At 44.6% G+C, this 22,721-nt stretch overlaps 1 protein-coding gene across 1 annotated transcript in view; it reads left to right on the top strand.

Moving 5' to 3' along the window:
* tet2 (tet methylcytosine dioxygenase 2) overlaps nt 1-22,721 on the top strand; it is a 52,391-nt gene that overhangs the window by 23,542 nt on the left and 6,128 nt on the right. Inside the window, 4 exon segments of the mRNA XM_042318675.1 lie at nt 14,719-17,877; nt 17,976-18,066; nt 19,217-19,310; nt 19,905-20,113. Coding sequence (XP_042174609.1) covers nt 14,763-17,877; nt 17,976-18,066; nt 19,217-19,310; nt 19,905-20,113 — 3,509 coding nt within the window. The 5' untranslated portion in view covers nt 14,719-14,762.

The raw sequence follows: 22,721 nt of genomic DNA, 5'->3' as shown, positions 1-22,721 counted from the left end.
ATACCTTCTGAAGACACTGTATTTAGGCTGGCCATAACAAAGGGGTTGAATACCTTCTGAAGGCACTGTATTTAGGCTGGCCATAACAAAGGGGTTGAATACTCATCTTTTCATTTTTTGTTCATTTGTTTAAAAAAATGTCAAAAAGCATCATTCCACTGACATTTTGGGGTAATGTGTGTAGGCCAGTGACAAAAAATAAATGAATCTCAATTGAATCCATTTTAAAATCAGGATGTAACAACAAAATGTGGAAAAAGTCCAGATGTGAATACTTTCTCAAGGCACTGTACACTGTTACTTGACATAGTATATTATTTTATTTCTCAATATATAACGTCTTCTATTACGTCCTATATTACATAGTATTTGTGTTCACTTGTATTTTGTATTCCTGACTTTTGCATACTATTGCTCTAGTATTACACTTCAAATGTGTTCATTCGTTCAGTATTGTTGCCACAGGAGTCAATATAATGTGTGGATTCCAGGAGGCTGTAAAAGAGTCCCAGTAAAAAATGAAATAGTTCATATTTCACGACAAAGAATCTAGTACTTCAGAGCCTGGTATTATTTTGCAACTTAGATGTCAGAATAAAACTTGCAAAGAAAGTGGCACATTTTTCCATTAATCGTCCAGGTCCTGTATTTTATAAAGTGTCTCAGAGTGCTGATCCAAAACAAAATCAACTTAATGTTTATTCGTCAGGATACAATGAAATGCTTACTTGTCATTTTTTTATTTGTTTAAAGGCATAGTTGGGCTTTGTCGTACAATGAAACATGAGTTCTCTTATTACCAACACCGTATTACAGTGTTTAGGTTCCAGGGATCCAGAGCGGATTACCATTGAGGCACTACCCCATGGACCGAATCAACTCAGTACACTTGGCATTACGCTGCTGTAATACTTGTAGTACTCGTAACACTAACAAATAACTATGCTGTTACTGTAGTAACTGCAGTGTTACTACTTAGCTATAAGAGCTTATTGTAAAGTGTTACTTTGCATTACAGCAACTTATTGTAAAGTGGTACTTTACAATACAATCAATTTATTGTAAGTTGTTACTTTACATTACAGCAACGTAACGTAAAGTAATCAACATACGAGGACTCTTGATTACTCACTTGGTTGTTTGCATGAGGAAGAGCTAGTTGGACTCTGGAGTAATGTAGCGGAAAAGGGAGGGGGGGTTGTGTGGGGAGCTCCGCATAGCAAGCGAGTCTTCCAGTCTATATTTATGTGAGTGATTTAAACCGCTGTAGCACGCCAGTCATCTGACCCAATTACAGCTCGGACGGGACGCCAATGATTTGGTGTCACTCAAGTCCTACAGCTAGTGTGCAGCTTGAAACCAGCCCAGCGCTGCCTGGCTAGACCAGAGGGAAGACAGATACAGTAGAGCCAGTCTGTTATTCACAGTGGTGTACTGGTGAAGTAACAGAACATCTCTTTGTGAAAAGATGAAACATTTGCATTAGACAAAGACTACATTTCAACGTTAGACTGTCAGATGTACAGTAATTTGTGAAAAGTGTGTGTGCATGCATTTGTGTGTGTGTGTGTTGCTTGGTTCAGTATGAGGTGAGAGGTCAGTCCCACTCTAAATATTGAGACAACTTCTAATTGGACCCCATTGTGGTAATGGTGCATAGAGACCATGTTGTTCAAATAAACATGTAAATATGTGAACCAGCTAAAGTGCTTGATAAACATAGGGTCCGGTGTAGTTTGAACCAGACAGGCTGTAGTACTGGAGTACTATACTAATGAGTTAACAAAGGTCCTGTTGTGACTGAGTTGTTGGCAGGCTGTTTCAAAAGTCCCCTGGGCTGGTCAGTGGTCTACCTTGTGACCCCCCCCCCCCACAGACACACACAGTAATTATAAAGCATTAGGGTGAAGAACGGAAGAAAGAGAGAACGAGACCGAGAGAAAGAAAGAGAGAAAGAAAGAAAGAGAGAAAGAAAGAAAGAGAGAGAGAGAGAGAGAGAGAGAGAGAGAGAGAGAGAGAGAGAGAGAAAGAGAAAGAGAGAAAGAAAGAGAGCGAGAGAGAGAGAGAGAGAGAGAGAGAAAGAAGAGAGCGAGAGAGAGAGAGAGAGAGAGAGAGAGAGAGAGAGAGAGAGAGAGAGAGAGACCATGCCTGCAGAGACTTGAACGCTTGAAACATCTGGGTTACAAGTACAACATCTATGGTCCAAAATGGCATGTGTTAATTCTCTAGTCTTTTTAAATGTCCGCCTCGACTGATACTGTACAACAAAGGTATCTGAAACCTCAATCACTACATTGACTGAAGGAAAACGTGACAACAGAAAATCAAAAACTGGGCATACAGACAAACACGCCACATTTGTTCACCCCAATGTGTTCTTAATCACATGGCCTGGCATAACATTTCACTACGTAGGTGTTTGGCACATTTAAATGAGGAAATCAAGTGGAAATAATAAAAACACAAGACAATAAAACACTAAGAAAAGTTACTTTGGAAGTGCTGGATTTGTAATCCAGTTTAACAAGGTTGGCAGTGACTCAAACGTTTCCCCAAAATTTACAGCCTCTATGGAAGCGTGCCCCCCATTCGTATCGACAGACAGGAACATAGTTAAGCAGCTATTGGCGACGAAGGGGAAACATACACTTGAGATAATGGCTTATTTTTGGGACCATTCTGGGACAAAGAAAAAGGTGCTTGAAGGCCGGGGTGTGCATCTGATTTACGAGTCCTTCTTGAATATCTCCAGCTCTGGGCCTGTACTCACAATGCCTTTCAGAGAAGGAGTGCTAATCTAGGATCAGGTCGCCTCTGTCCATATAATAATATAAATGATGATCTAAAAGACTAAACTGTTCCTGGATCAGCACTCTGAGACACTATATATACAGACCCAGAGCATGTCCTTATACCCCACCATTGTATAACACACCGGCCCATTCTTCCTCAAGGCCCCCATTATTATCGAAAAAAATAATTATATTTCCGGGCTAAAACCCGACTTTAGACAGGCCCGCTGGGCTAACGATGGACCAGCCCCTCTGGCATTTGTCAGAATTGCCCTACATGTTGAGTCTGTATGTTGAGTCCGTCTCTGACCCCCACTATTGCCCAAGTCTGAACCTGAGACCAACTGAGACATGGTCCTTCTAGCGGCTGTCATTATCTGTGAATGTCACGTACGGCTGCCAAGTCGACAGCCAATAGGCCCTGTCTACTAACGCACCTCTCCTATTGCTGCTGCTCCCCCTCTCTCTGAAACAACAAAAACACTGTGTGGGTCCACTGCAATGCACTTTGCTGCACTTAACTCTCGTTGAAAGAGACATGGATTATTTCTTGGAGGGAAACGTTGAGATTATGACATAACGAAAGAGCATTAGGGTGGAGATAAATGTCTGCCAAACGTATTTTGGAGAGTTTTTGTGTCAGTTAAATTCCAAAATGAATCACTCTGTTCATTGAATAGGCTACTAAGGGAAACCGACAACTTCTGTTAAAGGTAGAAACTGCAGTTGCTACATGTTTGGATATATAAATGCATTATATGTACCCATCGATTCTTACAGAATTTCACTTAGAAATGCCTCAAATTTAGTTCAACTATTTACCCCGTCAGAACCCAAAATATAAGCTTTTTTTACTCCAATGTTTGTTAACTAAATAAACGCAAACAAACACTATATAGCCCTATAATATGGTTAAGACTATAATTTTGGACGGTCAGTCCTTGCATACATAGCTCTGTCTACAAATTTGAGAGTGGTTACATTTCTCCAGTCCCATCCTTCAGCTTTTTACCGAAACGGGAGCGGGGAGGACACTTTGTAATTGTTTCAACTGCTGAACGCCGCTTTAAGTCATATGTTGACCATGACAAAACAAACAGTCAGTAGGCCTTGTACAGTAGCCTAGTACAGTAGTACAGTATTGTTCCTACATGACTAGTACAACATCTGTAATCTTCTCCTGTCGGAATAAGTCACACAATCCTTACATTTAGTGCTTAAAATGTCTTGTTCATTACAGTTGCACGCTCGTCCCTTTGCCAGTGTCCTGAAGTGATACTGGTGCGCACACTGTCTACATTGTCTAACAGCAATAACCGACGGTTGCCAGTATCAAACCCCTTACCCTCAGGCATAAAGGGATACTGCAAACAATCTGGCAATTCTGGCAAGATTCTGGTAGTTTTGCGAGCCAATGCTAACTAGCGTTAGCGCAATAACTGGAAGTCTACAGGTACGCTAGCATGCGCTAGAAAACCCAGCACACAATCAACAATATGAAAACAAAGGGCACACACCATTGGAGGGACAAAGGCACCTAGCTCAATTTGAATTCCATTTTAAAGGTAGACTCAGCGAATGATGTTGCCACGAGTGGCACCGCAGATATTGAGATGAGCGAGATGCAACGCTTAGTTCTCACACAGTCACACAGTATCTGTGGTGCACGGTGCCGGGTTCGCTTCAGGCTGTTACTGTGTAGTAGCCACGGGACCAAAACAGTGGAGAAGTTGAGCCTCGCGCTTTAACGCTCTTAGATGTTGCGGAAATTGACCCACTATGCTGTTTGCTTTCTGCATCAACATCATATTGCTGAGTCTACCTTTAAAGAAAGGGAGTCATTTAATGAATAACAAACCTAGCTTTTCCCTGGTGGGCATTAGGAACTGGAGAGAGAAACTTGAAATAGATCAAACGCATCAATAATGTGAAGTTCTATCAAGCATCTTCAGTAAAGCTCTGTAACACAATGCATTCCAATAGAAATATATGTTTGTTGAGGACACTGGTTTCTCAAATTATGCAGAAGACTCCTGAGCTAAAATAGGAAGACTGAATCATTCCTTTTAATTAGCAGTACATAGAATGCAGCCAATCTGTCCCTATTGTTTTGGAACCAGGCACAGTCAACATTGGACATTTTTCTCACTGTGTGTGTGCATGCGCTTGTACAGCACTCAGCTGGGATCTCTGGCTTTGTTATCTGTGTTCTCAGAGAGAGAGTTTTTTTGTGTCATTGTGGGTGTATCCAACTGTGACAAGCAGCTCAGCTCTGCTCGGCAAACACTAAACTTTGGAGCAGAGTCCCCGAGGATCTGGAGCGAAGCCGCACACTGACTTGGCCCAGTGGGAGGCTGGGCGCCATGGGCTGGGAGCAGATCGCTGATAGTGCTTTACCTCTGACTTAGTTACTGATTTACACACTAACTCCATAGAGGGAGACTAAACAAAACAAAGTCACATGGGGCAGTAGTTTATATTGGGGCCATACCTTTTTTTCGTCAAGTGGACCATATTTTTTGTCTACGTCTTGCGTTTTGGGTTCATGAAAAGACAATACCTATTAGGCATTCATTAATTCTCAGTCTGGGCATGTTGAAGTATTTTGGAGCCCATATGTGAAGCTATCTAAGAGGGTTCCCCCATGTTGGACAAAGGGACATTGTCACTTCTGATTATGATGGCGGAGGGTGAGAGGGGACGTCCGTAGCACAGTACATCCAGTGGTGTCTGAAAGGGATTAGCTCAGCAATACGCACGCACACACACATGCACACACACATGCACACACACATGCACACACACACATCAAAACTAAGGAGATGATTGTGGACTTCAGGAAACAGCAGAGGGAACACCCCCCTATCCACATCGATGGAACAGTAGTGGAGAGGGTAGCAAGTTTTAAGTTCCTCGGCATACACATCACAGACAAACTGAATTGGTCCACTCACACAGACAGCATCGTGAAGAAGGCGCAGCAGCGCCTCTTCAACCTCAGGAGGCTGAAGAAATTCGGCTTGTCACCAAAAGCACTCACAAACTTCTACAGATGCACAATCGAGAGCATCCTGGTGGGCTGCATCACCGCCTGGTACGGCAACTGCTCTGCCCACAACCGTAAGGCTCTCCAGAGGGTAGTGAGGTCTGCACAACGCATCACCGGGGCAAACTACCTGCCATCCAGGACACCTACACCACCCGATGTTACAGGAAGGCCATAAAGATCATCAAGGACAACAACCACCCGAGCCACTGCCTGTTCACCCCGCTATCATCCAGAAGGCGAGGTCAGTACAGGTGCATCAAAGCTGGGACCGAGAGACTGAAAAACAGCTTCTATCTCAAGGCCATCAGACTGTTAAAACAGCCACCACTAACATTGAGTGGCTGCTTCCAACACACTGACACTGACACTGACTCAACTCCAGCCACTTTAATAATGGGAATTGATGGGAAATGATGTAAAATATATCACTAGCCACTTTAAACAATGCTACCTAATATAATGTTACATACCCTACATTATTCATCTCATATGCATACGTATATACTGTACTCTATATCATCTACTGCATCCTTATGTAATACATGTATCACTAGCCACTTTAACTATATCCCTTTGTTTACATACTCATCTCATATGTATATACTGTACTCGATACCATCAACTGTATCTTGCCTATGCTGCTCTGCACCATCACTCATTCATATATCTTTATGTACATATTCTTTATCCCCTTACACTGTGTATAAGACAGTAGTTTTGGAATTGTTAGTTAGATTACTTGTTGGTTATTACTGCATTGTCGGAACTAGAAGCACAAGCATTTCGCTACACTCACATTAACATCTGCTAACCATGTGTATGTGACAAATAACATTTGATTTGATTTGATTTGATCAGCAGCTTGCTGGAAGACTTGTCATCTTTATGGGTCCCAATAGCTCCTCAGTCTGAGTGAAACTACATTAGTTAGTTCAGCTTTATTAATGGCTGATCTTCATAAAGTGTTTCCAGCATCATAACTAAGGACATGCACTCTAGAATAGATGGTCAATACCAAGGATCATCAACTACACACAGCCGTGGGACGGTTTATCTTGAGCGGATGGTCAGGGAGCCAGAACATAATTGCAAATCATTTGTAGACTGCTAATTTGACCGCAATAAACCCAAACAGATATAATATATGACTAAAACATAATAATTTCAAGCCTTGCTTACATTTGTATACGATCACGTGTATCTCTATTATGTGTGAGAATACTTTGGAACAGATTTCCAAAATTAAAATCACGTGGAGACGATTTGCTGGTGTTTTTACAGTCTTTTATGTCCATCAAAAATAATTAAATAAATTTGCTCAGAAAAATTATGGGACCAAATAAAATCACCCGCGGGCCAGATTCAGCCCACAGACCGCCAGTTGAGGAACCCTGGCATATTGTTTCATTCAGGATATCGATGCGTGTCATATTCTGCTTATATTCCTGTTTAGTCACGACTATGGGCCATTCAGGCTCAGACAAAGCTTACTTGTCCAAGGCATACTTACTTACTCAAGTCTTGACAGCTATTGATTGTTTATTGATAGTTTACTAGAAACGGTTTTGGAAATGAAATAATTGTAACTCGTAAAAGGGACTGTTTCACGAATAGCTATAACGTATAGAACGTTCCACCACTCTCCGTTATCCTTTTATTTTCATTGTCAACCTGATCCTGAGACATACTCAGTCTTAGAGTAGACAATAGACATCTTACTCACAACAACAACTTCATACTCAAACTCGGAGCTCAGCTCGGGGCATTTTCACGTCACGTGAGACAAATTCAACATCAGAACTTGGGGGCATGTTCACGTCACGAGAGACACGACCAGAGTGGATTGGATGTTAACCTGAGAATTCCCATTGCCCTATACCTCTCACTCCTCCTCCAGCTGGTCTGTCACCTCTGTTGTGACAGGGAGAGTGACAGGGAGAGCAGCACCCTGTTTTCTCCTCGCAGGCTGGCTCGTTAGTGTGTGATTTATCACTCTAACACCGGGGGTCTGGTGCTGAGGTGGTAATGTCCTGGAGGGATGACACACAGTCTCAGGAGGGGACATTGTTAATGCCCAGCCAGCCAGCCTGCCCTGAGTTTCACCAGTCTGAGTTTATTGTTGTTTCCCAACATCCCTAGCTGTGTATTGCCGCTTTCCATGTTGTCTGTTGTCTGAAGTTTGTGAGGTGTGGAAACACTTTGTTGCTTTTATGAACTTTGTCTTGCTGCTTTTTGTTCTGTGTTGCTCTGTCTGTATACTACGTCTTGCTTGTCCTATGTTGCTCTGTCTGTATACTACGTCTTGCTTGTCCTATGTTGCTCTGTCTGTATGCTACGTCTTGCTTGTCCTATGTTGCTCTGTGTGCTCACTGCTCAATGATTGTCTATATTGTAATTGTTTTTAAAAACCTTCCCAGGGACTGCGGTTGAAAATTAGCCGGCTGGCCAAAACCAGCACTTTTACTGAAACGTTGATTAAAGTGCACTGTCCCTGTCAAAATAAAATAAACTCAACAGGCAATGCAACTGCATAGCTGGAGGGGGCAACATGAGCCATAATGGCTTGATCTGATCACCTCAAGTTAGTGGACGAGTAACTTTTTCTGTAAAGAAATGTCTCTGTATTTGGACTAACAGAAACTGTAGGAGTAGAGGGCAGCAGGTTAGGCCAGTTGAATGAACACCTGAGCCGACATGGTGAAAAACCTGTCAATGTGCCCTTGAGCAAGGTACTTAACCCTAATTTGCTGCAGGGGCGTCATACTACTACAGCTGACTCTGCAAAACAACATTTCACTGCACCTATCCTGTGTATGTGATAATAAACCATATTTTTTTCTCACTAAAGGGTAAAAAACTGGGAGTGCTGGAAGCACACTACAGTGTGAACCTTATGACCCCCGGCATAGAAGTCAAAAAAACTTTCCATCTAGACTTCGGGTATGATGAATTACGTTTTTCCTGTCAGTCTGCCCCAGCAGGTGCCCCATTTAAATTCTTCCCTCTCAGAAACGTATACAAACTGAACTGTACCCCATGCACTCCCTTTCCTGCCAGACACACGGAATATAGCACATGTGGAGCTGAATCGGTTACATATGAGCTTTTTCTACATACACTCATATCCCCTTCTCCTCTCGACCTCAACCTAGTCTGTACTGAGCTGTAGCCAGCACATCGTATCTACTATCAGTCAACCCTTATTTTAGACAGATAAATAGATAGCTCTCCATACATCAATATGTGCATTAGTAGATTTTTGATACACAGACATACAGTATGCACACACAACTTTGTCTCACTGTTGTTTTTAGCCTTCTCTTGCCCTAATGGAGTTCAGGCTTGGGGGAGGGGGGGAAGAGAGGGAGAGAGAGAGAGAGATATGACAGCTTCTCTTGCATGATTATAAGCAGGCTTGGGGGAGGGGGGGAGAAGAGAGGGAGAGAGAGAGATATATATATGACAGCTTCTCTTGCATGATTATAAGCAACTGTAATGGCCTCCAGATCATCAACCCCACTGACTTGGTGTGCACGTGCACAAACACACACATACACACTGTGCCAAATGAAACATACCACGCGGCCACTGCTATTTATTATTAAATCTCCTTTTTTTTCTACACCAGTCTTCAGCTTCATATAGAGCTGAACACTCTTTAAGGGAGGGAGAGAGTTTTCATGGGAATCTAAAGCTGGATCCAATTATGTTTTTCAAAGGTTGGGGACCATGTTTTTCTTATCGGACCATGGCGGTTTCGTTCTAGAGGCCCCTGCACTGAGCTCCATGCACGAAAGGACATGATTTAGTGGCCCTCAAACACACATTTTTGCTGACATGAGTTTTGAGAGCTTTAAAAGTCACGGACATACCGGTAGCGTTTGCCAGCCAAGAGTACTTAGCACCTCTGAATATATTGCCAGCCGTAATTTGCAAACTGATTCTACACGTAGAACAGGACAAAAATGTCAGCAGTCAGACGTACACCAGAGGGTGGTCCCTGAAACACACCGCACCGAACAAACTGCAAACAAACAGCAGATCATCATTCCGTGCGGTGTGTGTGGTCCCTAAGAGAACAGAGATCTGAAGAAGTCCGGGGCTCCAATCATCAATGATGAAGGGAAAGGAGATGCGGAAAGAAAGAGAAAAGGAAGCCATCTTAGACTATTGAGATACAGCCCTGTGCCACCACACCACCATGCACGACCACCCCTCGTCTTCCACGTCCCATAAATCTCAGCGGCAGGATGACAAGGCTCTAGTCAATAGCAGCAGACCTGCCCTGACAACAGTCTTGGTTGCCCTAACCCTTTTCCTAAACTTAATTGCCATAACCTGCCACGTTAATTCTCCTAACTTGCTATGAAAAGTCACTTCTGCTAGTCAAAAGCAGCAGACCTGTCCTGAGAACAGTCTTCGTTTCCACTAATGCGATACAGCATAAACCTCAACGGCGGGATGACAACCCTCTCCCAGCTTAATGGCGCTGTCGACAAACATTAGAAGCCCACCGCGTCAAACTAACCACCGAAACTCTCTTTCAGTGATATTTGACAGAAAAGTCCGTTCCTTTTTGAGCCGCGGCCGGCTCTTCCTTGAGACATCTGCAGTGGAGTTGCTCTTAATTATGATGGATTAGACTGTGGCTGGATTCTGGCCCTGGCGCGCTGTAATTATTTCGCAGATGCTGCGGATGTTACATGCATTAATAATGGCGTGTGGCAGACAGAAATCAATGCCATCGCTGGAATCTCTATTTGCTTCCCTGGGGGGGTTGGGGGTGAAGGGGAAAGGAGAAGAGTGAAGGTTCACAGTATTGCTCTTTCACTCTCTCTTCTTGGAGAGAGATGCCTCCCTGCATCACAATGCAATACAACCCTCAACAGCCTTTAACTGGCTTCTCACCTAGCTACGATAGGCCCGTTGGTGTACAGTAGCTCTGAAACCCTTCTCTGAAATATCTCCGCACAAGGACATACTGTAATTATGCTACATCAGCATAATTTGCCCGCTGAAAATTTGACAAAGACTTGGCTGTGTTGATGTTTACTAAGATGGTGATATTGCGGTGCAATGGGCAGGACAAGTCAGCATTGTTGTCAAGTCACAACAGACCAGAATGACTCAAAGGGGGTGAGATGTGGTGTGTGAGCACTGCAGGGGCCGACTCATATTATAATATGAGAATCAGGCATCTTATTTCCTGCCTATCCAGTGTTATCCGATCGTGACTCCGCCGTGATGTCATCGCTTGACCTTGTGAACAATAGACAGCCCAGAGTGAGAACTTAGTTGACTGTCTGTCACAACGGCCTAACCGTAAACTCAATCAAATCCATAATGTAATTCAATATCTGCGACTGCCCAATCGTCCCTCTAGGAGTTTTGCATTAACTCTATAGCTCTAATCCCATATGATAAAGTTCATAACTACAGTATAGGACAGAATAGACTGTCTGTCTTGGCTACCAGGGACTCACACCTCTGTGGAACCAGGGTTATACTATCCAGAGTATGGCCTTACTGACATGACAATATGGAGGGGAAAGCCAAGTTCCCTATAAGATAGTTGGCCTCAACCACCCCTCGTACAGGTAACTGCCAAAATAAAGGAAACGCCAACACACTGTCTTTGATGGGGCTCATTTACTCAAGTGTTTCCTTTGTTCTGTCAGTTACCTGTAAATTACAATGGGGCAGAAGGTGAGGAATAGCAGTGCTAAACAGCCGACACATAGTAAGCTCTTTTCCCATCTACCACCTGTAATATTACCAGCCTCTTTTCCCCGCCTGTCTCAAACATCAACATTACAGAAGGAGAATATCGTTGTTACATGATGCAGCCTCAGTCATGTTTCAACAGTTTGAAAAATGTGGAACTCAGCATTGATGTAATAAATATATACTGAACTACAACATAAGCCCAATGTGTAACCATTTCAAAGATTTTACTGAGTTATAGTTCATATGAGGAAACCAGTCAATTGAAATAAATTCATTATGCCTTAATCTAGCGGCGGTAGGTAGCATAGTGGTTAGAGCGTTGGGCCAATAAACAGAAAGGTTGCTAGATTGAATCCCTGAGCTGACAAGTTAAAAATCTGTTGTTCTGCCCCTGAACAAGGCAGTTAACCTGTTCCTAGGCTGTCATTGTAAATAAGAATTTGTTCTTAACTCACTTGCCTAGTTAAATAAATAATGTATTGATTTCACATGAGTGGGAATAGAGATATGCATCTGTTGGTCACAGATACCTTAAACAAATGGGCCTCAGGATCTCATTATGGTATTTCTGGGAATTCAAATTGCTATCAATTAAACGCAATTGTGTATGTTGTCCACAGCTCATGCCTGACCATACCCCCACCGCCACCAAGGGACACTCTGTTCACAACGTTGACATCAGCAAACTGCTTGCCCACACGACGCCATACACATGGTCTGCGGTTGTGAGACCGGCTGGACGTACTGACCAATTCTCTTAAATGATGTTGGCGATGGCTTTTGGTAGAGAAATCAACATTCAATTCTCTGGCAACAGCTCTGATGGACATTCCTGCAGTCAGCATGCCAATTGTTTATGTGGCATTGTGTTGTGGGACAAAACTGCACAATTTAGAGGGGCTTTTTATTGTCACAGCACAAGGTGCACCTGTGCAATAATCATGCTGTTTAATCAGCTTTGTGATATGCCACACCTGTTAGGTGGATGGATTATCTTGGCAAAGGATAAATTCTACTAACAGGGATGTAAACAAATTTGTGCACAACATTTTAGTGAAATAAGATTTTTGTGCGTATAGAACATCTCTGGGATCTTTTATTTCAGCTCATGAAAGATGAACCAACACTTTACATGTTGCATTTATAATTTTGTTCAGTGTATATACATATTTACTATACCTGCAACAAATATATTTAATATACCTTAAAAGTGATGATACAGAGGTTTGATTTCAGCCAGTAGTTTTTAAATTAGCGCTCATGAGACAAAACGGGTCCCCGAAAATTGTGCACAACGTCATCCATTTTGTATGATATTTGTAAATGCTTAAGATCCCATTCATTCTCTTTTAAGAAATATACCTTTTTTTCTTCCATATTGTATGAAAAAAGGTACCAGTCCTCAGAAAAAAATGGAACAAAACCTATTCCCCACCCTCTCCTTCAAGAAAAGGGCAGTGTCATCTTATCCTCCAACAAGTCATTCTATAGCATAAACTCCCAGCGTGTAGCAGTTAATGGAATGAGGTCAGTGTCTAGCCATGTGATCAGACACATGCACCCCTTTGTTTGATACAAGTAGCATCTGCCTGAGAAGAAAGAGGCATGGTGGAGGAGTAGAGGAGCCGTTGGTATGTCTCCTCTCTCTCTCCCTCTGCTCTTCTGTAAACATGCTCGGCTGCTTCTAGCTGTGGAGAGAAGCCTCACTCGCCAAGCTGAGCCCCAAAGACAGCTGCTCAGGTTCGGAGCTGTGTGCTGTGTCGTGAATATGCTGCGCATGCAAAGAATGCTGCCTCTGGCTGTTCTTTCTTTATTGAGACACCTTCCTTCCTTGAGCCGTCTCTCTATATCGAGACAGAGACCGTTTCTAATGCCTCGTTGCGTCGGGGGTGGGGGGTTGGGAGAGGGGGGTGAACGTGCATAATTTGGTCATGTTTTGTCTCCCCAATAATGTTTTGCCTGAGAGAGTCTGTTTCAGAAAAGCACTCATACTGCTCTGGCTGCCAATGTGTTCGTGAGAATCTGAGTGCCAATGGGTTCATGAGTGTCTAAAAAAAAGCAGCACATTCAGAAGATATATTCCTCAACTTCCCTGGCGTTTCTCCCATCAGGTACAGCATGATGGACTTAGACTGGGAATATTATGCATCTGGCCTCGTGGTATTTTTACATTTATCTCGGTTGACTTAATGCACTTCTAAGGGAAATGGAGCTGATTGTATTTCACCATCTCTGATTTCATAAAGGCAGAAACTCACAGGACAGTATTACAGAAAGTCTGACCTCCTTTTTCATAAGTCAAAATGTTTCAACCGCACTGGTTCCCACACTGTGTGTGTCACTCCGTGCTGACCCGGCACGTTGTCCTGGGATAACCTTTCCCCAGCATTCCTATTTCTCTCCCTGCTTGCCACCCAGTTGAGGATCATTTAATTCTGTGCCTTCCTTCATGTCGCATAACTGATATCCACTCAGAACTAAGTGTAAACATGTTACTCCCCAGACTCAACTCTGTGACCCAGGCTGGCGATGATTTCAGACTCAATTACTGTTTCCCGCCACTTTATTTAACTACGCAAGACAGTTAAGAACAATTTTTTATTTACAATGACAGCCTAGGAACAGGTGGTTTACCGCCTTGTTCAGGGGCAGAACGACAAGTTTTTACCTAGTCAGCTCAGGGATTCGAGCCAGCAAACTTTTGGTTACTGGCCCAGCACTCTAACCACTAGGCTACCTGCCGCCCCCATGCAAAGTGTCGCCGCCCCCATGCAAAGTGTCACCGCCCACATGCAAAGTGTCGCCGCCCACATGTGTTTTGTCCTGTGTTTATAAATACATCAAATTCCATTCAATTTAGGAGAGCATGTGTGTTTTTTCCCTTTCGTTTCGAACTAATGTGATGTTATGGGAAAGTGGAAACTAGTGATTACATTTGACAAATCATAGGATGGTTGTATAAAAATAGTCTATCATCATAAAATACCCATTTCCACCTTAATTCAAGATCAGTGCTATATGCACCATTCACATTTTTTGTTTAAATGTGTAATCTTACCTTATGATTACACATTTAAGGGACTGTTCGTCTGTTGTTTCTGTATTTCATGGTTAGTAATACCTCTCTCTCTCTCTCCGTCTCCCCTGCAGGACGCACAGAGGGCAGCCCTGTGGATGGACTCAGAGCAGGCCAGATGGAAACAGAAAAGGCCAGCCAGGAGACGGAAGAAAGTCTGATACTAGCACAACTCAGCGCCGCCACTCAACCAGACAACCTGATCACCTCCAAGCTCCAAAATGGCACCCAGTCGCCGGAAGGAGCCCATCAGCAGATCAACGGGGATGGAAACTGGAACCTTTACAACAAGGCCGTGGCAGGGGTCATCAACCCAATGAAGAGACACAGGGAGAACTGCAGCAGTCCTGCCGGAGTGCAGGGACTGTTCGACCAAGGCTCTTATAACATGATCAATGGCGGGGATCTGAAGCATGCGCTCTGTGACCAGTCCTTACTGGGCCTTCACCAGGCCAAGAAACTCAGATCGGATTTGGAGATTAATGGAGGGGATGGAGAGGAGATGTGGGACAAAAAGGAGGGTGGGGACATCATGGACGATTTCCCAGAGTTGACAAAGCCTGGGGAGTTTGACTGCGATGGGACAAGACTGGATAAGAGAAACTGTAATACTTTCTCAAATGGAGGGGATATTTTCTCACTCTCGAGGAACAAGCAAATAGCTAACGGTGCTACAGTGAGCCCCAATTCCATTGAAGGCACACCTGGTGACCTTCTAGAGAAAACTCTGTCTCAGTATTTCCCAGAACAAGTGTCCATCGCAGCACAGACGGGTGTGCAGGAGTTTCAACCGGAGGTGGGGTTGGTCGACGACATTAGCTCACTCACCAACGAACTCCCTGAATTGCCCGAACAAGTCACGACGCAGTCACCTACCTCTCTTACCTCAGGGTTCCCTCCCATTTCAGCCCAGATGCCTGCCTCTGAGAAACAGCAGCAGACTGGGGTAGCAGACCCTAAAGGGCAAGGCAGCAATGGATATAACAACTCAGCCGCCCCATACATGGTGAATGGGTATTCTAACAGTTACAGAGGAGAGCACCCGCAACAGCAGCCCGCTGATGGCTCGCAACATCAGAACAACACAGAGGGCATTTACAGGAAACCTAACCAGGAGTTTAACCATCAGAACTCTTTTCCGAGCCCTCTAGAGCAGAGCACTCCGCTGCAGACAAAAGAGGCCATTGGGTTCGGCCCCGGCCCTTTCCCCAGCACAGGCATGGGGCAGAGTGAGGGGAGGAGCCGGCAGCAACAGTATGGGATGCAGCAGCAGCAACAGCAGACAGGAAACCCCTGTGGAGCTGACTCTACGGGCCCCCAGGGCTCCATGGGCCCAGCTTCCCTGCCCAGTAGCAGTGAGCCTGGACCCCAACGCTCCCATCAAAACGGGATGATGAAAGACACAACCCAGCAACAGCAGAGAGGAGGAGCAGATCCCGGTTGCCCTAATTCCCAGATGGGCTGGATAGATCTAAACTCCCGGGGTCAGATGCTGGAGCCCGACTCAGCACGGAGATTCCAGACGGGGGGACAAAGCTTCGACGTAGGACCCACCGGAGGGGCCTACCAGCAACAGCAGCCGCGGCCGGCCCAGTCGCCTCACCAAGCGTCTCCTGCCCAACACAACACTGCCCCAGAGTGGCAGCAGCAGGCCGACTCTAAAGGCCCATCTCACATGCACCAACAACAGTGTAATCTTCCTCCTCAACAGCAGCCACATCCACAACACATGCACCAGCAGCAGTGTAATCTTCCTCCTCCTCAACAGCAGCAGCAAGGGGAGAATTGTTTTCGAGCCCCCATGCAGCCAGAGCACTTATGCGAAGGCGACCCAGATCTAGAGGAAATACTATCACCTAGCTTTTTGCAGCCGCCACAACGTCCACAACATCAACAGCAGCAGCAGCGCCCGCTGTCCCATCCATCTCAGTACGACGGACAGCAGTCGGTCAACACACCCCAGTCACAGGACCTCAACCAGGGCACGATGGACGGTCAACAGCTGCTGAACAAACTCAAGCTGGAGGACTACATCAGGCTAGAGAAGAAGCTGAAATCCCCTGGTGGAGGCTACAGAGGTCAGGGTGGTCAACCCCAGCCTGGGCACCAGCAGCAGATACAGACTATGATGAGAAACAACCCTGGGTACAATCCTGTAGACCCCTCTCAGCCCAACGACGCACAGCAGTCCCAGCAGGCGTCATGGAGACAGAGCAGCAGTAATACCATGGAGATGGAGATGGAGCTGGAGATGAAGCAGCAACAACAACAGCAGCACCAACAACAACAGCAGAGGCAGTACACTCCAAGCCCCGGACCCAAGCAATACTCCCACCAGCAGCAGCCGCCGCCCCACCTCCGACAACCACACCCTAACCACATGGACTTCCCCCTTACCCAGACCCCCCCACAACCGCTACCTCACTTACCACACGGTGCTTTAAACCAGCAGGTGTCTGCACAGCAACGGCAGATGTATCCTAAAATGGAGCAGAATCAGCAGGAGTCTTGCGCCCAGTTCCAGAGGGGGGGGCCTCCACCCCTGGGACACGGGGGCCCCCAGGGGGACTTCCAGAGGCACGCGGCCCTGCGGATGCATCTTCTACAGAGGCAGTCTGAGCGGGAGTCTCTGGGTCCCCCTCATCCACAGACCCCTGTAGATTTCAAGCACGGCGTCCGGCCCATCAAGATGGTGAATGGGCCGCGGTTCGAACACCCTCACCACCAAGGGCCTGGACCACCGCCCTTGATGCAGCATCAACAGCAGGGCCGGGAGATGGGTATGGTAGCGGGGGGCATCCAGGTCAAGCAGGAGTACAATCCACAGCCCCAGACGTCGTGCTGCGGTGAGCGGAGCCAGAGCAGCTCCCAGCGGAGCATCCTAGCCACCATGGAGCAGACTCTCAGACAGTATCAGCTTTCACCAGTCTTTGACAGGAAGTCCCTCGTCATCAGGTCACCGAACAAGGTCAAGGTGGAGCAGTCTGGCGCTGTGACGGTGCTCTCGACCCACGCGGACCTGGACGGTGGGTCGGGTGGGATGGAGGACATGGGGATGGGGCGCCCTGGCTCCAATGGGCTGAAAAGACCCCACCTAGACTTCACCCCCAAGCAGGAACCCCTGCTCCAGAGTTTTATGAATTCCCCCATGAAACTCTTGGATACCCCCATTAAAAACCTATTGGATACTCCTATCAAGACCCAGTATGACATCCCTTCCTGCCACTGCATGGGTGAGTCACATTTCATGTCTGTCTTCACACAGAGATTATTTGTCGGTTGATGTCTAATTTGGGTATGGGGGGTTGTGCCTTTCTTTGTTTTGATACAGAGTCCATCAGTGAGAAGGACGAAGGGCCGTATTACACTCACCTGGGCTCCGCTCCGAATATCAAGGCCATCCGTGACATCATGGAGACAAGGTGGGTTGTTTTATCCCGCGTCATCCTACATAATACAAAGGAACAGGTTTTACTATACACAATTACTGAATGTGTAACTTTTCAATGTTTCAAACAAACATTTTAACGGTTGCTTTCTCACACGCAAATAAACCATAGGAACAGGTATTTCTGTGCACAATTACTGAACTTTTCATGGTTTCAAACAAACATTTCAACTCAAGCTTTCTCACACCAGAGCCATTTTGGGATCACTTTCTGGTCACATGACCTCCATACTTACAGTAACAGTTTCCTGATTATACCACTCACCAGAATTCAACATGGTGGCATATAAATCATGACATTAGTATTTAACCTGGGAATACGTGCATCAAGCCTGTATTTGTTCCATTCCTGTTACATTTGTGATCCTCTGTAGCTGTGTGACTGTGGTCCTCTGTAGCTCAGTTGGTAGAGCATGGCACTTGCAACGCCAGGATAATGGGTTCGATTCCTGAGACCACCCGTACGTAAAATGTGTGAATGTATGCTGCTTTGGATAACAGTGTCTGCTAAAAGGCATATATCCAATGATGTACATAAGCCCTGGATTGCTGATGCTATTGAGAGGCTTTGATGCCATATTGGTTCTCCCCAGTAGGAGCAGGCTGTTTAGGAAAGAATGGTGTTTTAAGGACAGAATTACATGTTGTTGTAGTGGGGACAGTAACATTAGTGAGCTCTAAAAATGATAATTTAAGGAAAATGTTATATTTTTTTATTTGTATGTTTAGGTCACATCATATAATTTAAAAGTATGCATTAAGTTGTCTGTAATAGAATAAACATGACAAAAACAAAATGTAGACATTAATAATGTAGACAGCTTCCAAAATATTATTTACAATGGTGGGAGAGTGCCAAGATGGAGGCACTGTGGTTTCAACACAGAGTCCCCTGTCAGTCATCAAGTGTATGTGTATATATATATATATATATCATGGCATATATCATATATATCACATTTAATGTGGAGACGTTACAATCAGAACGTTGTACACTTCTGAACAGACCCCATATTTACACCCACACTTTAACAAACGTTGTTCATATTCTCATTTTATTGCCGTACACTCTTCTGTTACTATATCACATGCATCTACTCTAACTATCATCCTTGCTTTTGAAGGTCTGGGCTAACTGGCAGTGCCATCAGGATTGAAAAAGTGGTGTACACAGGCAAAGAAGGGAAGAGTACACAGGGATGCCCCATTGCTAAATGGGTAAGTGTGAATGAAGCATGACAATATCTCCGAAATTCATTTTTAAATTATTATCACACACCAGATAGGTGCAGGGAAATGTGTTGTTTTACAGGGTCAGCCATAGTAGTACAGCGCCTCTGGAGCAAATTAGGGTACTAAAATCTAAATATATGGAGGAATCACTCTGAATTGGGGATGCTGTAATGTGTACCTTCCATACTTTGATCAGACAGTATTGGTTTAAGAATAGAGTTGAAATCATGGTTGGTAGAGGCATCTTAATAAGAGGTTCCTTTCCTTCATCAAGGGCACATCGATAGATTGTTCACGTTGTCGACTAGGGTATTCGAACCAGCGACCTTTCGGTTGCTGGCCCAACGCTCTAAACGCTAGGCCACCTGCCACCCAATTGGGATAGCCGAAATTAGAATCGAGGATTGCTATTTAGAGCAAAATGGTCAATTGTAAAAACGCACCATATTGTAATTTGAAGGGAGTCTTTACTGTACTATGTCTCTGTGATCTCAGACCAGATGCCTCTGGGAAAAAGGCTCTTCATCTCAATGAGATTTACAATCAGATCAAATAAATCAAGACATTGGTGTGTTCCAGGTGATCCGGCGCGGCAGCGTGGATGAGAAGCTCCTGGTGCTGGTGCGTGAGCGGGAGCGCCACAAGTGCGAGGCGGCGTGCATCGTGGTGATCATCCTGATCTGGGACGGCATCCCCACCACCATGGCAGACCAGCTCTACATGGAGCTCAGCGACACTCTGACGAGACACGGAGCCCTCACCCAGCGACGATGTGCCATCAACGAGGAGTAAGGGCCTTTGCCTCTAAAATCGTCATTTCTAATCAGGGGTGCAACTTTCACTGGGTAAAATCTTAGAAATTGTTGCATGTTGTGTTTATCATTTTGTTTTAGTGTACAACTTCAAATTAATTATAATACCTGAAAACAAACTAAGGTAGTAGAGTTATGATAGGGGATATATAATAACAATACCTGCTTAACTGACGACCAGGCATGACACACACTAGCTGGGCATTTGGTCAGATGATACACCATAATATCAAAGGCCAGCTTGTCCCGGTCCTGATACCAATGAACAGAACAGCTCATTCACACACTCCCTTCTGTTGTCTCCTGGTTAGCTCCACTTTACCATACCACAAACCCTATCTGGGATGAGTTACCTGGTGGTGAATTATTGATAGTTGAAGGCTATTCAACCCAACCCCTGATGAGAGGAAGTGATCACACTTATCATGTCATAGCGTTGTTTGTGACAAAGATTGCCCAAAGCTGGTCCATCAGAATCATCCTAAACTCAGTCAGTTAGACATTCTATTGCTTTATCCATCTGTGTCTAGTCTGGTCTCAGATCTGTTCGTGCTGTCTTGCCAACTCCTATGGTCATTTGTTGGCATGACAATGACCATTCGCAGGAGTTGCCAAGACAGCACAAACAGATCTGGGACCAGGCTAATCCATGTATAACATAGCTAACTAATTTAGTTCTCCAAAGCGCTGTGTACGTGGCTACACTCTGTCAGGTAGAACAGCTTGTTCTAGTCAATGCACACAATGACTGCATTAACTATTCTACTGGCAGCATCTGTCTCCATCTGTCTCAATCTGTCTCAACCTGTCTCAACCTGTCTCAATCTGTCTCAATCTGTCTCAATCTGTCTCAACCTGTCTCAACCTGTCTTAATCTGTCTCAACCTGTCTCAATCTGTCTCCATCTGTCTCCATCTGTCTCAACCTGTCTTAATCTGTCTCAACCTGTCTCAATCTGTCTCAATCTGTCTCAATCTGTCTCAATCTGTCTCAATCTGTCTCAACCTGTCTCAACCTGTCTCAACCTGTCTCCATCTGTCTCCATCTGTCTCAATCTGTCTCAATCTGTCTCAACCTGTCTAAACCTGCCTCAACCTGTCTCCATCTGTCTCCATCTGTCTCAATCTGTCTCAACCTGTCTCAACCTGTCTCTGTCTCAACCTGTCTTCTGTCTCAATCTGTCTCAATCTGTCTCAATCTGTCTGACCATCTGTCTCAATCTGTCTCAATCTGGCTCAACCTGTCTAAACCTGCCTCAACCTGTCTCCATCTGTCTCAATCTGTCTCCATCTGTCTCAATCTGTCTCAACCTGTCTCAACCTGTCTCAACCTGTCTTAATCTGTCTCAATCTGTCTTAATCTGTCTCCATCTGTCTCCATCTGTCTCAATCTGTCTCAATCTGTCTCCATCTGTCTCAACCTGTCTCAACCTGTCTCAATCTGTCTCAATCTGTCTCCATCTGTCTCAACCTGTCTCAACCTGTCTCAATCTGGCTCAACCTGTCTAAACCTGCCTCAACCTGTCTCCATCTGTCTCAATCTGTCTCAACCTGTCTCAACCTGTCTCAACCTGTCTCAATCTGTCTCCAACAGGAGGTGTAATGTCTGCACTCTACAGGAGCGCATGTGTAATGGCGTAGCGTGCCGTTTCAGCATGATGTAATGTCATTCACCATGTCATCAAACAACTGCCGATAGTATACTATGAATGCACCTCCTGCTAGCAAAAATCCACATGCTATTTTCCTTTTACCATGTTGTTCACATAGGCATGGGACATAAGACGGACAGGCTTAACTGCAGGTTTCCAATGTAATTTTTCACTGCTAGGCTGACTCATAAGTAAAAGTTCTAGGAGTTTCTTTGTGTGCTCGAAACTACACTTTCCCACTGGGAAGCGATGATTAGGTCCTATATAAATCTCAATTATCCATACTTACATATTCACAATTACAATTATATTTGACTTAAGATATTGGGAGTATACAGTTGAAGTCGGAAGTTTACATACACTTAGGTTGGAGTCATTTTAAAACTAGTTTTTCAACCACTCCACAAATGTCTATAGTTTTGGCAAGTCGGTTAGGACATCTACTTTGCGCATGGCACAAGTCATTTTTCGAACAATTGTTTACACACAGATTATTTCACTGTATCACAAATCCAGTGGGTCAGAAGTTTACATACACTAAGTTGACTGTGCCTTTAAACACCTTGGAAAATTCCAGAAAATGATGTCATGGCTTTAGAAGCTTCTGATAGGCTAATTGACACAATTTGAGTCAATTGGGGGTGTACCTGAAATGTTTTATTTGATTAAATGTCAGGAATTGTGAAAAACTGAGCTTAAATGTATTTGGCTAAGGTGTATGTAAACATCCGACTTCAACTGTACGTAATAAACCTTTTTTTGGAATGGTAATCGTACCACCTGGTATTTGGAAATGTATAAATTCACAGGAATGTGTTCGCTGAAATGTTTATACACAGGATTTAAACCAAGCCTATGACAATAAATAGTAGGTATTGATTAAGGGTTTTGACAAATGTACTTCTAGGAGGGAGCACTTGGTAAATCTAGCAT

This window comes from Oncorhynchus tshawytscha, unplaced genomic scaffold (assembly GCF_018296145.1).
Source record: "Oncorhynchus tshawytscha isolate Ot180627B unplaced genomic scaffold, Otsh_v2.0 Un_contig_4803_pilon_pilon, whole genome shotgun sequence".
Taxonomy (NCBI): Eukaryota; Metazoa; Chordata; class Actinopteri; order Salmoniformes; family Salmonidae; genus Oncorhynchus; species Oncorhynchus tshawytscha.
Note: the sequence above shows the minus strand (reverse complement) of the source record. Positions and strands in the feature narration are given on the sequence as shown.